The following is a 19,188-nucleotide window of genomic DNA, read 5'->3' as shown; positions in this document are numbered from 1 at the left end:
TAGCCCTGTCTGACTGCCCATAATATTCCTAACTAAGTCAGCTGCCTGTAACAATAGGTGGGATTTTGGGAGTGAGTGGACCAGGGGTATGTGATTCTCATCGCTGGATTAGCCCACTGAAAGTTCTGGGTGTGGATGTTGGGAGGTAGAGTCTGGTGGGAAGAAGTGGGTCCCATGGGTGTAGCCTGAAGGATGTATATCTCTGCCTCTCCTTTGATCCTCCCTGCTCCCTGCCTGCCACATCATGAGCTCTTTCTCCATTCTCACGCCTCTCTGCCACCCTGCCTTGGAGCTAGCTAACTACGGGCTTGAACCTCAACAAACTGAGCCTAAATAAAATCTTTCCTCCTCTTTTAACTTGTGAGTGTCTAGTACTGTGCCCCAGCAAGAAGTAACTAAGACACAGAATGTCCACTGCACCACACGTGTGTACGTGTATGAATATGTGTGTGTATGTTGGTACTGGAGATTAAACCCAGAACATTTACACTAAGCTACATTCTCAGACTTTTTTTACTTTTTATTTTGAGGCAGAGTCTTACTAAGTGGCTAAGTTGCCCAGGTTGGTTTTAAACTTGTGAACCTCCTGCCTTGGCATCCCAGACACATTCCGCCACACTCAGTTCCATCTTACACGTGGTCCACTTTCCTAACTGCATCTTCTGTTAGGCCCCTGTGGACATGTGACTTTTTGGCCATGGGGCCAGGAGCCCTGCTGGCTTTGTCTTTACTTTCCCCTTCCTTAGCAGCCTCCAGGGCAGGGCATCTTTGCAGAGTTCCAAAGCTCTGCACAGCTCAGTCTAGAAGTCAATGTTCCAGATCAGTGTTTTCTCAAACTAAAGCACTATTCTCAGCCCTGCTAGAGTCATCTGGAGTGCTTTACGAAAGCCCAACATCCAACAGGCTGATGAGATCAGAGTCTCTGGGGTGTGGAATCCAGACATTCATAGCATTTAAAGTTCTCCAAGTGATTCCAAAGTCTAGCCAGGGTTAACCACTGAGCTATATAGCTGGTCTCAGAAACAGACTCCTAGGGTTCATCCCTGGGAGATTCTGATTCAGCAGGGAAGGGCTGAGGCAAAGAGCCTGCATTTCCATAAAGCTTCAGGTGCCACAAAGCTGTGGGTCCAAGGGCCACACTGCTAGAACTGCTGCTCTAGCTCACCTCTGGGTTACTATGCCAGTTTCCTGTGGCTGCTGTAGTAACCCATCAGAGAGGGACCTAACAGAACACACCTATTCTCGAACAGCTCTGGAGGTCTGAAGCCTGAAATCAGTTTCACTAGGTAGTTATCAAACTTGGCAAGACCCAGTCAAGCCCCCTGCCCCAGGGCCCAAATGAGAATCAGCCTCTGGCCTCCTCTGGCTCCAAACTGCATTTGTGGCTCCTTCCACTGTCTTCCACACCAACAGGGGAGCATCTTGGGTTTGTGGGGAGGGGGAATCTTCTTTGTCAAATCTCTGCCTCTTTCTCAGAGGCTGCTTGTGATGACATTAGGGGTCCACTCAGATACTCAGCATAATCTCATTGTAAATGTCTTCATTTAAGCATATCTACAGCGCTCCCTTTTCCACATAAGATAGCATTTATAGAGCCCAAGAATTCAGATCTGTATATTTTGGGGCTCCATTTTCAAACCTACTCCAATCACCTTTGCCACGGGATAAATGGCCCAATGCTTTCATGAAGTGACATCAGAATCCAAAGGGCAGGGCTACACGCTGCCTTCACTTGCGTGCCTTCCCAGAAGTAGACCTTAAGGCCAGACTTTGGGTGCAAGTAGTGTGTTTGGGAGGCAGCCGCAGTAGGGCGGTGGGGAAGTGAGCCTAGAAGAGACGGCATCAGGCCAGGGTGTGTTCATGAGCAGTTCTGCTGGGGCAAGAGGGACTGCATTCTACTGAGCATCTCAGGGCGGCACAGGGAGTTGGCACGCATGGCGGGAAGCTGGAGGCAGAGGCAAGACATGAATGCAGAGGATCTGGGCTGGGAAGTGACACATCTGCCATAGATACTTTAAGATGCCAGCCATGGCCCTATGGCATTTGTTTATTTGTTTATTGAGACAGGGTCTCAAATGTAGTTCAGGCTGGTCTTGAATCCACTAGATAGCCCAGGGTGGCCTTAAACTCATGGCAATCCTCCTGCCTCCGCTTCTAGAATGCTGGAACTATGTACTGTCATACCCAGCCCTAATGGCCTCTTGACAGTTTCCTGCCTCATTAGTCTCTCTGGGCAGCAGTTGTTACAGCAGTTGTTAGTGTCTCTTCCTTGCTGCAAGAAAGTTGGGTTTTACTTGCCACACGGAACCACATTAATGATGATGTGTGTATCAGTCAGCGTTTACAAGTGGAACAAGTGTAATACAATATATACAAATATATAAGAATTTACATGATTTGCTTACAACGCCACCAACAGAGTCAGCTGTGGAAGGTGCCCAACAGCTGTCTGTACACTAGAGACCCAAATGATCCAGGCCAAGACATGGAGCTCACTGCAGTGTCCTGTGTGAGTCCATATCAGGAGGCCAGAGGGTCTGTGATCGAAGCTGGATGGTCTGCACTGGAGCCAGGAGACTCCCGCCAAGGGGAAGGCAAGGATTGGAGCTCCTCTAAAGAAACAGACGCTAGGCTTCCTTCTTGGTTTCACTTTTCTCCCACTCAGGCAACAGCCGATTGGTGTTGCTCACACCCAGGATGGGTCTTCAGTGAATCCCCTCGGCCACCCCAGAACTAAGCCCATCCAGTTTAGTCGGGCAGTACTTACTCATGTTGATGGTCATGCGTCTCATTTAGCACTTTCTGTTTGCTATCATCTTTACTTGGTTTCTAATCTTTACAACAAGGGGAGCCATTATTTTACCCAAGAGGAAATCAGTATTCAGAGAGGTTCAATCACTTGCCTAAAGTCATGCAGTGCCCGGGTTAAAATTCCAAAGCGGGGCTTGCTCCTCATCTTGAGCATTGCCAGGTGGAACGGAGCAGTGGGTAGAAGTGGGCTTTCTGGTGCCATGCTGCCAAATTCAGATCATGTGCTTCCCTCAGCTTTGTGACCGGGGCCAATCACCTTCCTCCAACCTCAGTTTCCTTATCTGAGTAGAGGGACTAAAGGTAGGATGTAACTCATAGATAGAGATTGAGAATTAAGTGGACTAATTATGAACATAAAGTTTGGAATAATCCCTGGCATCTGATGTGTGACATAAACACATTTTCAGACATTATTTCTAGACTCTCACCATGGTTCTACACATGCCAAGGGGCTATAATTGCCCTTACAGTTCATTGTATCAAAGGGCCAACTTCCAACCTAAGAAAGCTTCTGCTTAAAATACCTAGTGAATTAAAGAAAAAGTGATGAGACTCTGCCTTGGTCCAGCATACTGACCAGTGAAAGGAGCTCTTCTTGTAGTGATGGGCTTTCCCAGATGGCTTTAAAAATACACCTGGCCCTAGTCCATCTTCCAGGCCAGGAGCATTCAGCTACACTCAAGCCCACACTGACTTCTCCATAACAACCAACAGAAACACTGCCGCGAGGTGTGTGTGTGGGCGCTGGTGACAGTTGAAGATGTCTGTCTCTGCAGTCTTCCACAGGCCACTAACTGAGGCTGACCGAAAAATAGGGAAGAGAAAAAGGAAGCACTTTCTTTTCCTCTCCTCTGCCTCCCCACACCACCCCCCATTTCTGCATTGCTTGCCCCATCTTCTTTTGTCCTTCTGAGAAGTTTAGAGATGGTGCCAGAATTTTGCTGCTATAGTGGGGCCTTCTCTGCAGACACATTTTCCAGAGAGGCCTTCCCAGGGATTTAAGGCCTGGCATGGGGACCTGGGAGACCAGCGGATGGGGTGATAATGATAGAACTGTGGGGAACTGGCAGCGGCTGAAAAAATAAGTATGAAATATAAATGACCTTTATTTTGAGAATGCAGGGAGAGAGACCCCCCCATCCCCTGGGGTGCGGCATCATCCCCCACCCCCTCTCCGTGGAACATGTGGAGTGGAGGCATATGAGTAGCCTAGGTTTGGGGTGGAACCTAAGGGGGTATTAAGGATGCACAGGTAGCCCACTGGCACTCGTTGGGCGCCAGAGATAAATTCCTAGGGGTGGGGAAGATACAGTCACATGTAAATTTCGAGGGGTGGGGAAGATGGAGCTCCTTGGTTCTGCCTGAGACTTTACAGTGTCCTGTCTGGGCCAAAACTCTTTCAGATAATAGCTATCTCACTTATGGAGAATTACCTGCTCAACTGGGGCTCTTCCTGTACTGTAGCCCAGGGCTCTGTCAAGTGTTCAAACTCATGTCCTGTGTGAGAGGTGTGCAAGGTGGAACACTGTCATGGGAGGCCGAAACTGAATGACCTCTTTCTGTCCAAACAGGGCCATTTGGGTTTCCACTGCCATCTTCCCTGGGTTGGACCTCACAGTGGCCCTCAGAAAGCTCTCAAATTCTCCATGTTCATATGGAAACCAGATTCTCAACCATTGAGTCTAATGTTCTAGACTTTAGGGAGGCTCCAAAGAAAGCAACCCACTTCTCTCTGTCCATCTATCTGGGAGCTGTGTTGGGCAAGGTCATGGTAGGGCAAATGGACAGTGGAAGAGACAGCGGTCTTCTGGGTCTACAGGGCAGCAGGGCCCTGTGAAAGGCATGGTTTAGGTGACACACTCCCTTGCTGCCCATGCGGCTCTCATAAGCTCAGAAGTGGAAACCCAAACGTTTTTGGGAACAGTAGGCGCTGGAAATATTTTTTGCAGAGTATCTGAGCCAAACAGTTGCCCCACCTTCACCCCAGCCCAACTGTCTGAATCAACCCCTCAGGCCCTTGCTTCAGTCTGCCTTCCGACAGACTTGGAAGAAGAGTAGGCCCTGGGGCTGGGGATTTAGCTCAGTGATGTAAGCATTCACCTGGCAAGTGCTAGGTCATGAGTTCAATCCCTGGTACCAAAAACAAAAACAATAAAAAAAATTAAAAAAAAAAAAAAGAAGAGTAAGCCCGCCAGGTCAGCTCGGAGTGCGCCACCCTGATGCAGGCTCCTGCATTCCTTTTCTTCAAGGTTAGAGGAAGGTAGTTGGGGGCGTTCAGGCAGCGACTGGGTCTAGCAGTTTACCTTAGAAAGAATTAAAGATCCATGTTCTTAGAAAGACTTAAAGATCCATTTTATCTGACTTCATGAATGATAAGCTGATTGTTAATTTACAGCCCTAACACCCACCAAAAGAGGGGATCTTGGCATGAGTCGCCCAGGGCCTTGGAGTCACAGCCTCAGTTTCTCTCGACTGAAGAAAGGAGGAATGTAAGGAAGTATGACTCACAGAATCACCGGAGGGTGCACAGGGAGGATGCAGCAGCCTGTGTGCTCAGCAGTCATAGCGGTACCTCACAGGCAATGTGGGAGGACTCTGAAAACCTGGGGCACACAGCTCACACCCAGGAACAGCGCTGTAGTTATATTCAGTTTGGGCAGATTCAGTAGGCAGCTCTACTCTCAGGGCTGCTGTGTGGCTGTAAGGGAGAAAATCCCCAGACAGGGGTGACCTCACTAGGAAACTCCTGGGCACTCCGGCCTGCGAGGTGTCCACTCCAGGGAAACTGTGCAAGTCTGAGCAGAACCCAGCTGAGAAGATGAGCAAGCTATTCCTGCTCTCCAGTTCATCCACACCAGAACTGGGCTCTTGATCCACGCAGCCTGTGCCTCATATAGAATGACAATTTTGGCCTCTTCGAGGTAGACAGCAGCTGTGCAGTTACCAGGCCTGCACAGTGCCTCCCAGGAAATCAGAGGGGATTGTGGAATAAGAGATCTTATTCTAAGATGGCTTAGCTGACACACATGCTCAGGTTTCTAGCCATTTATCCGTCTGCTGGCACTTTGTATTTTGCTCAATTTCTTTTCTAATCAGTGCAATAAGATTCATTTGAATTAATTCAGATCCACCTCACATTCCCATTTTCTTCTGATGTTTAAATCTCTGTCTTGAATTCATTATAACTATCATTTGAGAGACACAACATTTGAGATACATCCCACCAATCAAATGGCCAACATTTATTGTCCCATGTATTCTAAATTTGACTGCTATATGACAAGCAGATTCACAAGATAAGCTGACTCAACTCATAAGACAATGCATAAGACAACTTCACCTAAGTCACAGAGCCCATCATTTTCTTGTGACATTAAAATGACACACATGAGTAATTACTATGGATCACCACCGTAGCAATGTCTTGGCATGTACAAATAGATGGAGTTTGCACTTCAGCAGAGCAAGTAACTAAGGAGACAACCCACTGGGGCTCATGGCATGACTCTGCTGTTCCCCTGAGTGCTTCTTTGACCTCAGTTTACTTATCGGTCAAACACAGAAAATATTACCAACCCTTAGGTTGGTTTCCATGCTGTAACCCATGGCTTAGCACATAATTGGTGCTCAGTACAGTTACTGAGTGTTAGTAGCTGTTTGTAGGCTATATAAAGATGGCTTAAAGACAAACTTACATCTTCTAATTACAAATGGGTTAAGATTTAAATACAAAATACAAACTATATAAAGGTATTAGAAGAGGCTCTGAAAGATTTTTAGGGGCTAGCTTTAGTGCAGACAATCCCTGTTTAATAATTGAATTTAGTTCTCACAACTAGGTCATTAAATGAATTGGTTGCCAAACGAGGAATTGTATATAGTATGTACATTACACTATTCAGAACAAAGAAGCTGTCAAAGGAATCTCAACTTGATGACTTTGCTTTTATTTGCATAATTCTTACATGTAGTACTGTAATACATGTACTACTATAATGTATAACAAAACATAAAACTATAGCAGTGTACATTACAATCAGGGAAAACTACAATATTGTATAAATAAGATACTGTATTAAAAAGTCATTGAGCTCGGCACAGTGACTCATGCCTGTAATCCCAGCACTCAGGAGGCTGAGGCAGGAGGATCATTGCAAGTTTGAGACCAGCCTGGGCTACAAAGTGAGCCCAAGGCCAGCCTAAACTGTGTAGTAAGACCTTGCCTCAAAAAGACAAAAGAAAAAGAAAGACATTGAGGCTCTATAAACAAGATGTACTGAACTGTACAAGGAAAGGACAGGTCATACATGTAAGCATTCATTAAACAGGTGGGTCATTAAGTGAGCAGTATCTCAATTCTCCCCTACACCCACCTCCTCTTCCTCACTTACTCCATTTTTTAAAATGTGGAAACATTAAATTCTATTTCATAAAATATTATTTCTGGCAAAAACAAAGTCAAAAAACCAAAACAAACTGGGGAAAATATTTTCAAGTCCTATAATAGGACTACTTTATATTTAAGAAAAAAACTATAAGAGAAGGAAGACCCAGTGGGAAAGTCTGAATGATCTTCAATGTGTGAAAATATTTTAAGTCTCATTCAGTATTAGACAAATGCAAATTACAGCGCAACCATTCTGAGATACACTTTCACCTTCCGTATGGGTAGAAGTAAAACGTCTGTCCGAACAAGCGTGCAGAAACACTCTCATCCCCTTATCCACAGGACGAGTGTGCCCTGATGGAAGCTCTGTGGAAATGAAGTAGCAGCACAGGCAGAACATGATGAGTTCCCGTGCTCCGTCGCCAGCATTTCTATTCTTGCATGCATCCAACATACACTGCACATGTGAGACTTCACCAGCAAGTGATTTTTATTGGCAACAAGTGCACCAACAAATGTTTGTCACTACTGGTGAACTCTTTAATGAAATGAAAGGGAAGCGATACTCCCAAAGTCATCCTGGGAGCAAGGGTTATCCTGATACCAAAACAGCAAAGAGAACTACAGGTCAGTCTCCATAATGAACACAGATGCAAAATTCTCAGTGAGATACTGGCAAAGAGAACGCAGCTATCTATGACAAACCAACAGCCAATATCATAATAACAGTCAAAAACTGAAAACTTTAAAGTCAGGAACAAGACAGGCATGTCCACTATCACCACTCCTATTTAATGTTGTTATGGAAATATTAGCCAGAGCAATTAGACAAGAAAAAAAAAAGGAATAAGGATAGGAAAAGAAACAGTTAAGTTACTATAGTTGCAGACAACATGATATTCTACATAGAAGACCCCCCAAACTCCTTGAAAAGACTTGTAGATTTAATAAATGAATTCTGTACTGTAGTCAACAGTCAAAAACCAACAGCATTCCTGTACAGAAGCAACAAATGCATTAAGAGAGAAATTAGGGAAACAACACTCTTCAAAATAGCATAAAAAATGAATACTTAAGAATCAATCTTTAAAAAGGAAGTAAAAGATGTCTACATTGAAAATTGTACTACTCTGAAAAAGGAGACCAAAGAGGATACTGGAAAATGGAAAGCTATCCCTTGTTCAGAGGAGGAACAGCATAGGAAAACCAGCATAGGATCATGGTCATACTTCCAAAATTGTGATACACATTTAATGCAGTCCAAGTCAAAATACTATGATACCTCATGGAACTAGGGAAAACATTCCTAAAATTCATTTGGAACCAGAAGAGACCTGGAATAGCAAAGGCAGTCCTGGGCCACAAAGACAAGGGAGGGGGTACCACAATCTCTAACTTGAAATTATACTATGAAGCCACTGTGATTTAGAAAACAAGCAAGCAAACAAACAAAAAGGACCTGAGAATCAATGGAACAGATTAGAAAATGCAGAAACAACTCCAAACACACTCGGCCACCTTATGTTTGACAAAGATGCCAAGCACATTCACTGGAAGAAAGGTAGCCTCTTTAATAAACAGTGCTACAAAAACTGGCTTTCCACATGCTGAAGACTAAGTCGAGGCCCATATCTCTTACTATGCATTAAACTAAGATCAAATTGGATCAAAGATCTAAACATAGAACAGAAACACTAACTGTGCCGGAAGAGAGGATAGGTGAACACTTGAAGACGTAGGTGTTGGCAAAGATTTCGTGCACAAAACTCCAACTACATGGGAAATACTGAAAAAAATCAACAACTGGGATCTCATCCTGTTAAAAAGCTTTTGCACAGCAAAAGAAATTACCAGTAGAGTGAAGAATACTATTCACAGAGTGGGAAAAATTTTAACCTGTTGTCCATCAGACAAAGCACTAATATCTGGAACATACAAACAGTTGAAAAAAATCAGACCCCCCAAATTTAAAGACCTGATCCAAAAATGGGCATTTGAGATGAATATGCACTTCTTAGATGAAGAAATACAGACAGCAAATAAATATGTGAAAAATGTTCAACATCATTGGTCATTTGAGAGATACAAATTAAAACACTGAGATTCCACCCCCCCCCCCGAAAGAATGGCCACTCTTGAGAAATCAACTAATAACAAACGCTGATGGGACTGTGGGGGAAAAGGAACCCTTCTCCACTGGTGATGGCAGAGTACACTGGTGCAACCACTGTGGAAATCAGTGTGGAGATTCCTCAAAAAACTAGGATTGGAGGTCCCATTTGACCCAGCTATTCCCCTTCTGAGTATCTTCTCTGAATAATTAAAAATACCACAGAAAAATATGCACACCCATGTTTGTAGCAACACAGTTTGTAATACTAAATCTTGGAAGCAACCCAAATGTTCATCAGCTGAGAAATGGATAAAAAGACATTTTTTATACAATGGAGTACTACTCAGCCATAAAGAAGGATAAACTTGAGACATTCCCAGGTAAATGAATGTACCTTAACACTATACTCTTAAATGAAGGAAATCATACTCACATGTGCAAATATCACATTGTTTCTTTGGTGTAAGAAACAGAGAGGTTAAATAAGGGCCAAAATGTATAATAGTTATTATGAAATAGGAAGAATTGTTCAAAAGAAAGGGGCACAAAAGAGGGGTGAGAGAAAGAAAGGAAGGGAAAAGAAAAAACTGATAAAAGAAGGATAAAATGGCAACAAAGCTTTTTAAATGAGGGTGGGAACAGGAGCTAAAGGGAGAAAAGTGGGCTGAAAAACAAAGGAACCAAGCTATATCATGTATAGGTACCAATGCCCTATGATGCATATAATCATTATGTATATCTAAATTGTACTAATAAACATAATTAAAAACAAATGTTTGCAAAAAGGTCAGTTCACACCCAAGCAGGTAGAGTAAACAAATCTTGGCTTTTTCTAATGAAGGACTATTTTGTAGTCATAAAATGAATGTGAATGCGTTTTGTACAGTTGTACAGAATTACCCTTTAAAATACTGTGAAGAACCAAGAGGGGGTTCTTGACCACAGGAACCTCTTGGGGTGAGACTGAGCGTAGGTCAGCTCAGTGTTTCTGTTGGCAAAGATCTGGGGTGCCCTCTCTACTATGAGGAAAAGGAAGAGGAGGAAAATACTACAGCTATCTCTGCTCCTATACATACACTCCTAGTTTACCACCCGACTGCTCAACACCTGTTCAGACTTAGACCTAGGCCTGCTGTTGACTTAGAACCCACTGCTCGGACTTACAACCCTGCTTTGTTTTGTACAGTTCACCTTGTTTATACAATACTGTTATTTTTGCTGATTGTACTGTACAGAACTAGTTTTCTGTTCTATTATACATTACAGGACGGTGCGCAAGAGTTATGCAAATAAAAGCAAAATCATCAATTGTAGTTTCCTTTGACCATCTTTGTTCAGAATATTGTCATGTAGATACTATATACAATTCCTCAGCAGGCAACCGATTTATTTCATGATCAAGTTGTACAAATAGAACTCAGCTGTTAAACAAGGCATGCATATTCCTTGAGGTATACAAAAAACTAAGCGCTTGATTGATAATAAATCGCTGGCGCTGATGGCTGGGGAGAGAAATGAGAGGAAAAGTTTTCATAGATACCTGTTCATACTTTTTGAATTTTGAATCACATGTGGGTGTTACCTACATAGTTACACAGAACACTGTATGTACATACAGAACACTGCCCCTTATCTGGAACACGACTTGGGATCTTTATTGTCTTTAAAATCTCTTAGATCGAAAGAAGCCAAGGGAGCTGAGATCTCAGAGTTTCCAGAACGGTATGATCACGGTTATTACAGTGCTGTGAAAAGCCTAAGGCTCATCTTGTCAGAGTTGAGAAGCTCTACTGCTCAACCGAGTCCAGAGGAACTGATGCTCAACTGTCTGGTTTCTGGGCCCCAGGGATTCAAGCAACTCAGTGCGCCCTGTGTGTGGAGATGCCAGGGAACTCCCAGGGACCCCGCTTCCCTCCTCTTCACCTGCTGTGGACTCTCAGGTCACAGATACTCTCAGAGGTGGGGCCGGTTTGGGGACTCTGGAGAAGGGGCTAAGTGAGCTCCATGGTGTTGAGTTACAAGTGCCCCTGGAGCTAAAATGTCACCATGGAAAAATGAAGGCATGGAAACACAGGGTCTTTCCACTCAGCCAGTTGTCAGCGGGTGTTGGAAATAACCCACCCGAAGAGCCTGGTGCAGCTGGAGGGGTTTGTCTGACCTGAGGCCAGATCTCCCAAATAATTCCACAAACTGGGCCTCCCTGTCAAGCCCTAGCAGATTTAATAGAACCTGCTGATGTATGCTGGCCGCTGTAATTGAATTCAGAGCCAGGGCTCAGCCAGCCACGGGGAGATTTCTTTATGTTCCCTTGGCTCCTAATAGCATTGTCTCCTCCTTCCTTTCTATTTACCACATGCCATTTGGTCAAATTAGAACTTGAACTCAAAAAAGCAGATGCCTTCCTTAGATAAGGTCCAAAGCAATTCCCTTGGGGGAGGAAAGGCGAGGGTTTTTGACTTGCAACTGTGTGTACAAAAGAGCCACTTTTGATAGAGGCATACATAAAAATAATGACAAAAAGGAGATGATTTCCTTTCACCCTTGCAGCTGGGGCAGACTCCTTCTGAAGTGTCTGGGGGAGGTGAGAGGTCCTTCTTGTGTTATTCTCAGGGACCCAGGGACCCTCACGGTCTCATGATGAGTGGCTGCAGGCTCTCCCAGACAATGCTGGTGCCTTAGTTCTGTGCAGCTCCAGGGCTCCCCGGATCTTTGCCAACAGAAACATTGGGCTGACCCACTCTAGGTCTTACCCTTAGAGAGGTTTCCTGTGGTTCGAAATTCTCTATTTAATTTTAAAATGTTTATATTTTTTTAATTATAAATTTTAAAAATTCAAAAAAGTGAAAAGAATTGTTCAGAGCACACCAGCATACCCACTGCTGTTGGCAGAATTGTCTCCTCAAAAGCCACAAGTTGGAGCTGTAATAATGCCCTATCTCCGCATGTCATTGTTTTTGGAGTTGGAGGTCTTCAAAGATGTGATTAAGGTTAAAATGAGGCCCTAATCTAACCTGCTAGGCACCCTTGTAAGGGTGATTCAGATCAGAGACACCTGGGTCCCTTAGCGAGAGAAGGCCTTCTGCAAAACTAGGGAGAGGCTGTAGGAGAAGCCACACCTACCAACACCTTGACTGTGGACTTTCAGCTTCCTGAGGCCCGTGAGATGAATGTCTCCTGTTTAAGCCTCTCAGTCCATGGTATTTTGTTATGGCAGCCTGTTGTAGTCAGGGGCTATGAGGAGAACAATTAGAATCAGGACATGGAATTTATAATATTATTTTATGATGGTCACCCACAGTTAACACAAGAAAGTGCAGGAAATCTGTCCACAACACCAAAAATACCGAATATTTAGCAAAGGCCTAAATCCCATAGCAATGTCCTACGTAAGTCCAGATGAAAACCTAGAGCACACGAGAAGGACTTACACCAGTCCATTTTATGGATCCATGCTGGGAAGGCCCAAAGGTCAGCGGTAGAAGCTAGAAAGTCCATGCCAGCGGGGTGAAGGAGCTGTGCTGGTAGGTTGAGGGTTCTACACTGGAGCTGAGAAGTCACACTCATAATAAAGACCAGGGCTGTCCTGAAAAGCACCACAGCCATTCTCAGCGACATGGAGGTCCCGAGCTCCTCCCACGACAAGCACAGTTGAGTACCTGCCAGGAAGCCAGCGTGATGAATTCTTCCTGGAGACCAAGTGGCACACATCTTTCCCTCCGGAGCCAGGAAGCAATGCTCGATGTGAGGACCAGAGCTTCCCCAGAAAAACCTAACAGCTCAGACAGCAACATGTAGGAGAACCCACAATGCCTCCACACCTTCCTTCTCCTGTTCCACATCTCTATTTATGCTGGCAACTTTCCTCAGGTGGAATATCTACGCTCAGCACCATGGTGATTTAATTCTGCTGCATTAATTTGATCACCAGGTTTTGTTTTTTGTTTTTTTGTGTGTGTGTGTGTGGTACCGGGGATTGAACTCATGACCTTGCACTTGTGCCAGGCAGGCGCTTTTGCGGGTGAGCTAAATCGCCCGGCCCTGATCACCAGTTTTTAATCCATAACACAACCCAAACAAACTAAAGCAGTCCCCACAAAGATTCTGCAGTGGTCAGCATTTTGCTATGTTTACTCTTACCATACATCTTTTATCCATCCATTTTGTTATTGATGGACTTCAAAGTGAGTCTCAGACTTTGTCCACTTGGAAGAGCAGATTGGAGAAAACAAATGCACATCTGATTGAAGGCCACCAGTATACCTGACTGAACCGTCTCTGGCAGTTAGAGAATGACCAAGATGATCTCCTTTGGCTGGGAGTGCAGTTCAGTAGGAGAGCATTTAGCATGCAAGAGGCACTGGGTTCCACCTCAGTATGGCAAAGAAAAAAAAATCAAGGTTGTCTAATGGGCGCTTACAGACCAGGAAATAGGAACCCAAATGAATAATTAAAAAATGTGATTGGGAAGACCTAATTCTGAGTGTCGGGAAATCTATCTGGATGAGGCACACCGCTGCCTCCTTTGGGCAATGTTTTCTTGGGGTGGGGGGATATTCCTGCTCATTCTTTCTAGATCCCCACTTCGTGCTGAGAGCTGCATCTCCAGGTCCAGACATCTGGATTCAACCCAGCCTTTTGCCTGTTGGTTGTGTGTGACCTTTGGTACATGTCTCAATCTCCCCAAGCCTTGTTAGAAATGAGGATACAAACCCATGGGATTGTTGTGGGCATCAAAGAAGACTCAAATGGGAAGTACATAGAATGCTCCCCATTGCTGGTGTCGGGACAGTGCTGTCTGCTACAGTAAACAACCATTTCAATGTATTAACCTACTAACTTACCTTTGGCATTGAAGGATGTACGTCCTTCCCATCTCTGGCTCAGCCATCTGCGTTCAGAGGAAACCCCTCAGGCAGAACCACTGGTGAGAACAGTCACGGGCTCATCTCTTCTCACCAGAGGGACTGGGAAACAACCACTGCTCAGGAATCACCTGGCCTGTCCAAGAAGAGCACATATTATTGGTGTGCTAGCCTCTTCACGTGGTCCCCGGCTGTGTGAAGTCAGTGGCCAGGGAAGGGTCAGGCTGGGGGGGAACATGAACAGTGAGAACAGCAGGAAGGCGAATGTGGCCAGAGGCCCATGAGCTGTGACTTGCCCAGAAGCTGGGCAAGGCAGTCCCAGGAGGGCACCTCCTCCCAGTGCTGTGTGCAAAATCCCTTTTGATCTCTGACTCCAGGCCTGTGCTAGCCATGTGACTCAGTTTCTTCAAGAGCCACTTTCTCCTCCATGAAATGGAGATAATTCATTGGTCATGAGCATTAAAAATAATAAACACAGAAAATGCTGAACGAGTGTCACATTGCTTCATTGTGACAGTCTGGCTAAGCCAGGGTCAGTGGAAAGTATGTGATCCAGATGTTACTTCTCCTGTCATCTCAAGGGGGACAACAGGAGTAAAGCATAATTCTCTTTCCTCAGAATTCTTCTAAACATAATCCAGGAAATCTGCATCTATCAGCACAAGTTAGCAGATCAAATGAAAACTCTGCTTTTCAGAGGTTACATCCTAAACTCACTCATTTCTGCATGCACGTAGCATAGCAAGGGCTTGGCATATAGTAAACATCCAATAAATGTTGGCGAGCTCAAATAGAATTTACTAAGAAGAAAAAAAAATGGATCTGGGGCTGATGTTAGAGAAAAAATTGTTCTGGCACTTGCTGAAATGATAAGACAGCTTTATTCAGGCTTGCTCCATGGGTGTCAAGGCCAGCACAACGAGATGGAGACAAGGTCGGCTCCAATACGGTAAGGGTAAATGGGGACTTAGAGCTTAGGAGCAGCTGCATGAGTGGATGGAAAACCACTAGCAGGAGACACCAGTGTATGGGTTTCTGGCTAAACCAATTCACTAGGATTCTTGTAGAAGGCAGGGCAGGGTGTCCAGGTACCGAGGGTGGGGAACGAGGAGTCTGATCACATGTGAGGGACAGGGATTCTCTCTAAACTGACTTACTAGAATCCTTGTTACAACTGGATGCTATGATGGTGGACATGGAAGCCCAAGATCAAAGGTTAATCAAGAAAAGAAGAAGAATCAGAGGAACCAAACCAAAGTTTGGTTAAGAGAAAAGTATTTGTCAGTGGACAAGCAGAACCTAAATCCTCCACCCTACTTCTCTTCCCACCAGTGTTTTATATGCCACAATGGATTTGAAGTTCCGCAGAGCCAATGGAACCCTAGGCGCCCCTCTAACCGTGCAGCCAACTTTGCCTCCTGTGAGAACTATGGGTCCCTGGGAAGGGCATCTGAGTAATTTATGCTACATGGCTCTCTCCGTGTGGTAGTAGAAGCAGGGAGATGCAAGACAGAATCCACGCTGGCCCTGATCCACGGTGAACAGTCCAGTGTGTTGCAGAGGCGAGGACAGGAGCATCTGCAAGAGTGCCAGGGAAGGCAGAGCTCCAGAAGCGGCCTTCTGGTCTGGCTGATAAAGCTCAGAGCTGCAATTAGGACAAAACCCTGTGAATATGACACCTGTCCACAGCTGTCAGAAGGCCCCAGAAACTTAGGAGGGATTCATGTTGCTGTGCTGAGCTGTGCCCAGGCCGGAGGACCTGTGGGAATTTGAGGGCCCTTCTGGGTCCCTGCCCAAGGCCCGAAGGAGGCCCCTGATAGAAGCCAAAACTGGAACAGGCTCAGAGCTCATAGGAGCCAGTGCTCCCCCTTTCACATCTGGAAAGTTTGATACCCAGAGGGAAGTAAGCCGTCCGACTCCTGCGGCAAGTCACCGCCAGGGCTAGACAGCAGAGCTCCTAAGGTGAAGGCTGGCACACCTGGCTGGAGGGCAGGTGCAGGCCAAGCATGCATGGGGAGTTAGGGTGTTGTTGCCTGGGAAGTCAGAGGACAAAGAGTGAGACAAAATTAGCGAGACAGAGACAGCAAAAGACTGAGACGAAAAAGAGCATCAGAGAAGAGCGATGTGGAGAAGAGAGAGACGGGAAGCCTCCGTGCCACAGGGTCCAAAATAGATTCAGACTCTTACAGAGTTAGGCAGCTGCACTGGTGACTGCTGGGGTCTGTCTGTGTTTTATATTGGTATCCCCGGGCGCAGCTGAGTGAGCTGTGTGAGCAACTCCTGAGTTTCTCAGGAAAAGTTTGATGCCACACAGTAAAAACAGAAATGCTTTTAATGGCAAAAGGGGTAGAAGTCCCACTTCCAAGGGTTTGTGACATGAAGTTTGAAAAATGAAGATCCGCAGGAACGTGACCTGGGAAATGTGATAGAGATGTCATTCCTGCCACTGCCTGGGACCCAGGGCTGAGCACTCCCTGTTTTTGTTGCTGCTGTTTCCGATGTCTCCTGTTTCTGAGGAGAGGGAAGCTTCCCGGAGAAGAGATAGATCCCAAGCCATCCTTCCCCCTCCTCCCACCTTGGGGCCAGCAAACCCTCTCTGTTCTCAAGGCTCAGCTCAAGCAGGACCTCTTCCAGGAAGCCTTCCCTGATCTCTTACTTGAATTTCCTCCCCATCTCTTGTGAATCTCTCTAGCTATCCCACTCCTGCTACCTGCCCTTCCTCTCGCTGTCCCAACCCATATTAGCCTCCTCTCCCCCACCCCCCATGCAATAGTCATCAGAAAGTATGCTGGTGAAACAGTCCCGCTTGTGTGCCAGGAGCACCAGGAGCTCTAAGCCTCACAACGAGTAAGGTGGGCTTTGCCACACCTGTATTACAGGTAACAAAGCTGAGACACAGAGAAAACAAGTGACTTCCTCAAGATCACGTGGCTGCTGAGTAGCACAACCAGGACTAGAGCCCAAACTGCCTGACTCCAGGATCAGCAGTCTACCCACAGCACTGGACCACATTCCAAGGGCAGGAACCATATCTACACCCCGAATCCTGCACACACGTGCTACTCACTGTGTACTTTTGAGAGGGTGAAGCAAAGAAATAGGTAAATACTGTATGTGACCTTTCATTGGAAGAGTGTGGTATGGGGTTCCACAAACCCCAACCTGTAAGGCAAATTCATCTGCCTCCTGGTTTTATAAATAAACTCGTGTTGGAACATAGACACACTCTGTGCTATAGGCATTGTTCATTGCTGCTTTCATGTGTGGTGGCAAAGTTAGTTGCAATAAAGACCATGTGACCCACAAAACCTAAAATGTTTACTGTCTGCCCCTTTATAACAATGCCAGGCATAATGGCACACGTTTGTAATCCCAGCACTGGGGAGGCTGAGGCAGGAGAATTGCCTCAAGTTTGACACCAGCCTGAGCTACCTAGTGAGTTCAAGGCCAGCCTGAACTACATAGTGAGACCGTTGAGCCGACAAAACAAAGTTTGCTTACTCTATCGTCCATGATTGTTACTAAGCTTACTAACAATAGTGCTTGTTGTTAAGTTCTAGAATCTTCTTTTTCTTCCTATGATCTAGAAGACTGTGTGTGTGGGCGTGTACATGCACTGGGTGATTTCAGGTGTATCTAGTAGCTGCCCTTTCATTAGGCAGACTTCATCTAAGAAAGGTTTGCAGTTGGTCACTTAACATGTGAGAGGCCCTGGGATCATCCTCTAGCACAAAAACAAGTAAGGGCATCATGGTGCACACTGTAATCCCAAGCACTCTTGAAGGCTGAGGCAAAAGGATGCTGTCTTAAAATTTAAAAAAAAAAATTTTTTTTAAAGCTGGGGATGTAGCTATGAGAAGGCCCTCAGTTCAGTAATCCCTGAAAGTGCAAAAAAGTAATTAAATTTTAAAATTAGGTTTGCTGCATGGTGTGTGTGTGTGTGCGTGTGTGTGTGTGTGTGTGTGTGTGTGTGTGTGTGTGTGTGTGTGTTGGTTAAATTTGTCTTTGTAGGAAGCACTCTGGCACAGCCCCAGAGCCAGAGGTCTCTCGGCCACAGAAGAGGGCAGCGTCTCCTTGGACACCCCCACAGGGGCTGGCCCAGAGCCTTGGAGCAGCGCTGACAGGCAGGTTCTGAGCCTGATGAAAGGCAGCCTGTCTGACGGTCAAGCTCCATTTCTTCTCAGCTCCCATGGGTGATCAGTATCTCCAGGCCCCCAACCTCAGGTTCTGTCATCTTAAGGAGCATCTGTGGGTGACCAGGACACAGCTCCTGGCAGCTCAGGAATGACCCCAGGCCCCTGGCACCAGGAGCAGAAGCAACATCAAAACAGAGATTGGCCAGCTCCCACCCACCCCAAATGCCATGCAGGCCAGGCTCAGGGAGCACTGGGGGCGTGACAGATCTCAGGCATCTCCAGCCCGTGTTCCCAGCCAGTTTGCCTTGGGCCTCGCCCCATGATGCTGGGCCCATCACTCAGCCTCACACACCTGCTCACCGTCTCGGGGCTGCTCTATTTCTCAGCTTGCTGCTGGGGTAAGTATGTGTGCACGCGTGCATGTGCATGGATTGTTTTGGAAAAATGACTCAGAAAGCAGACAAAGCCAGCAGCTTGCAGCAAACTTTCAAACATTAAACTTCTCAGCCTGTGGGAGAATTGCAGCATGAAGGTTTTGACAGTGGTCAGTGGGGTCCTGCACATGCGGCCGTGTGTGCGCACTTGCTTGTGCTCCTCCTGTGAGCTTGACTTCAGGCTCACAGCTGCTGTTCCCTTGGCTTTGGAGTGAAATCATGTTCTGTGGTCTGGGGCTCCCTGGCATTGGGTGTTAGGACACTCCATCACCCTGCAGGCCACCTGGCTTGGGCGATGGGGCAGGGGCAGTAGCCACCAAACCACCACCCCACTTTCTTCGTAGATTGTATCCTCAGATGCAAATGCTGAACCACGAACTTTTACTGTGGTGTTTCAGAGAAGCTTGAATTACTTCAGGGGTCAGGCTTGTACTCTAGGCTTGTG

The 19,188-nt window shown here is 45.9% G+C and overlaps 1 protein-coding gene across 3 annotated transcripts in view; it reads left to right on the top strand.

Annotated features, from left to right (window-relative positions):
- Positions 1-19,188, top strand: part of Colq (collagen like tail subunit of asymmetric acetylcholinesterase) — a 64,080-nt gene that overhangs the window by 7,052 nt on the left and 37,840 nt on the right. The window contains exon 1 of one of the 3 annotated variants that reach the window (XM_013144046.3): positions 18,235-18,707. The exons of the other annotated variants lie outside the window; for them this stretch is intronic. Coding sequence (XP_012999500.2) covers positions 18,629-18,707 — 79 coding nt within the window. The 5' untranslated portion in view covers positions 18,235-18,628. Of the gene's footprint in view, positions 1-18,234; positions 18,708-19,188 lie in introns of those variants that run through there. 3 annotated transcript variants of the gene reach the window in all.

This window comes from Cavia porcellus, unplaced genomic scaffold, assembly GCF_034190915.1.
Source record: "Cavia porcellus strain 051 isolate PalLab524CR breed Dunkin Hartley unplaced genomic scaffold, mCavPor4.1 scaffold_10, whole genome shotgun sequence".
NCBI classification, from domain to species: domain Eukaryota; kingdom Metazoa; phylum Chordata; class Mammalia; order Rodentia; family Caviidae; genus Cavia; species Cavia porcellus.
This window is presented reverse-complemented; position numbering and strand designations above follow the sequence as displayed.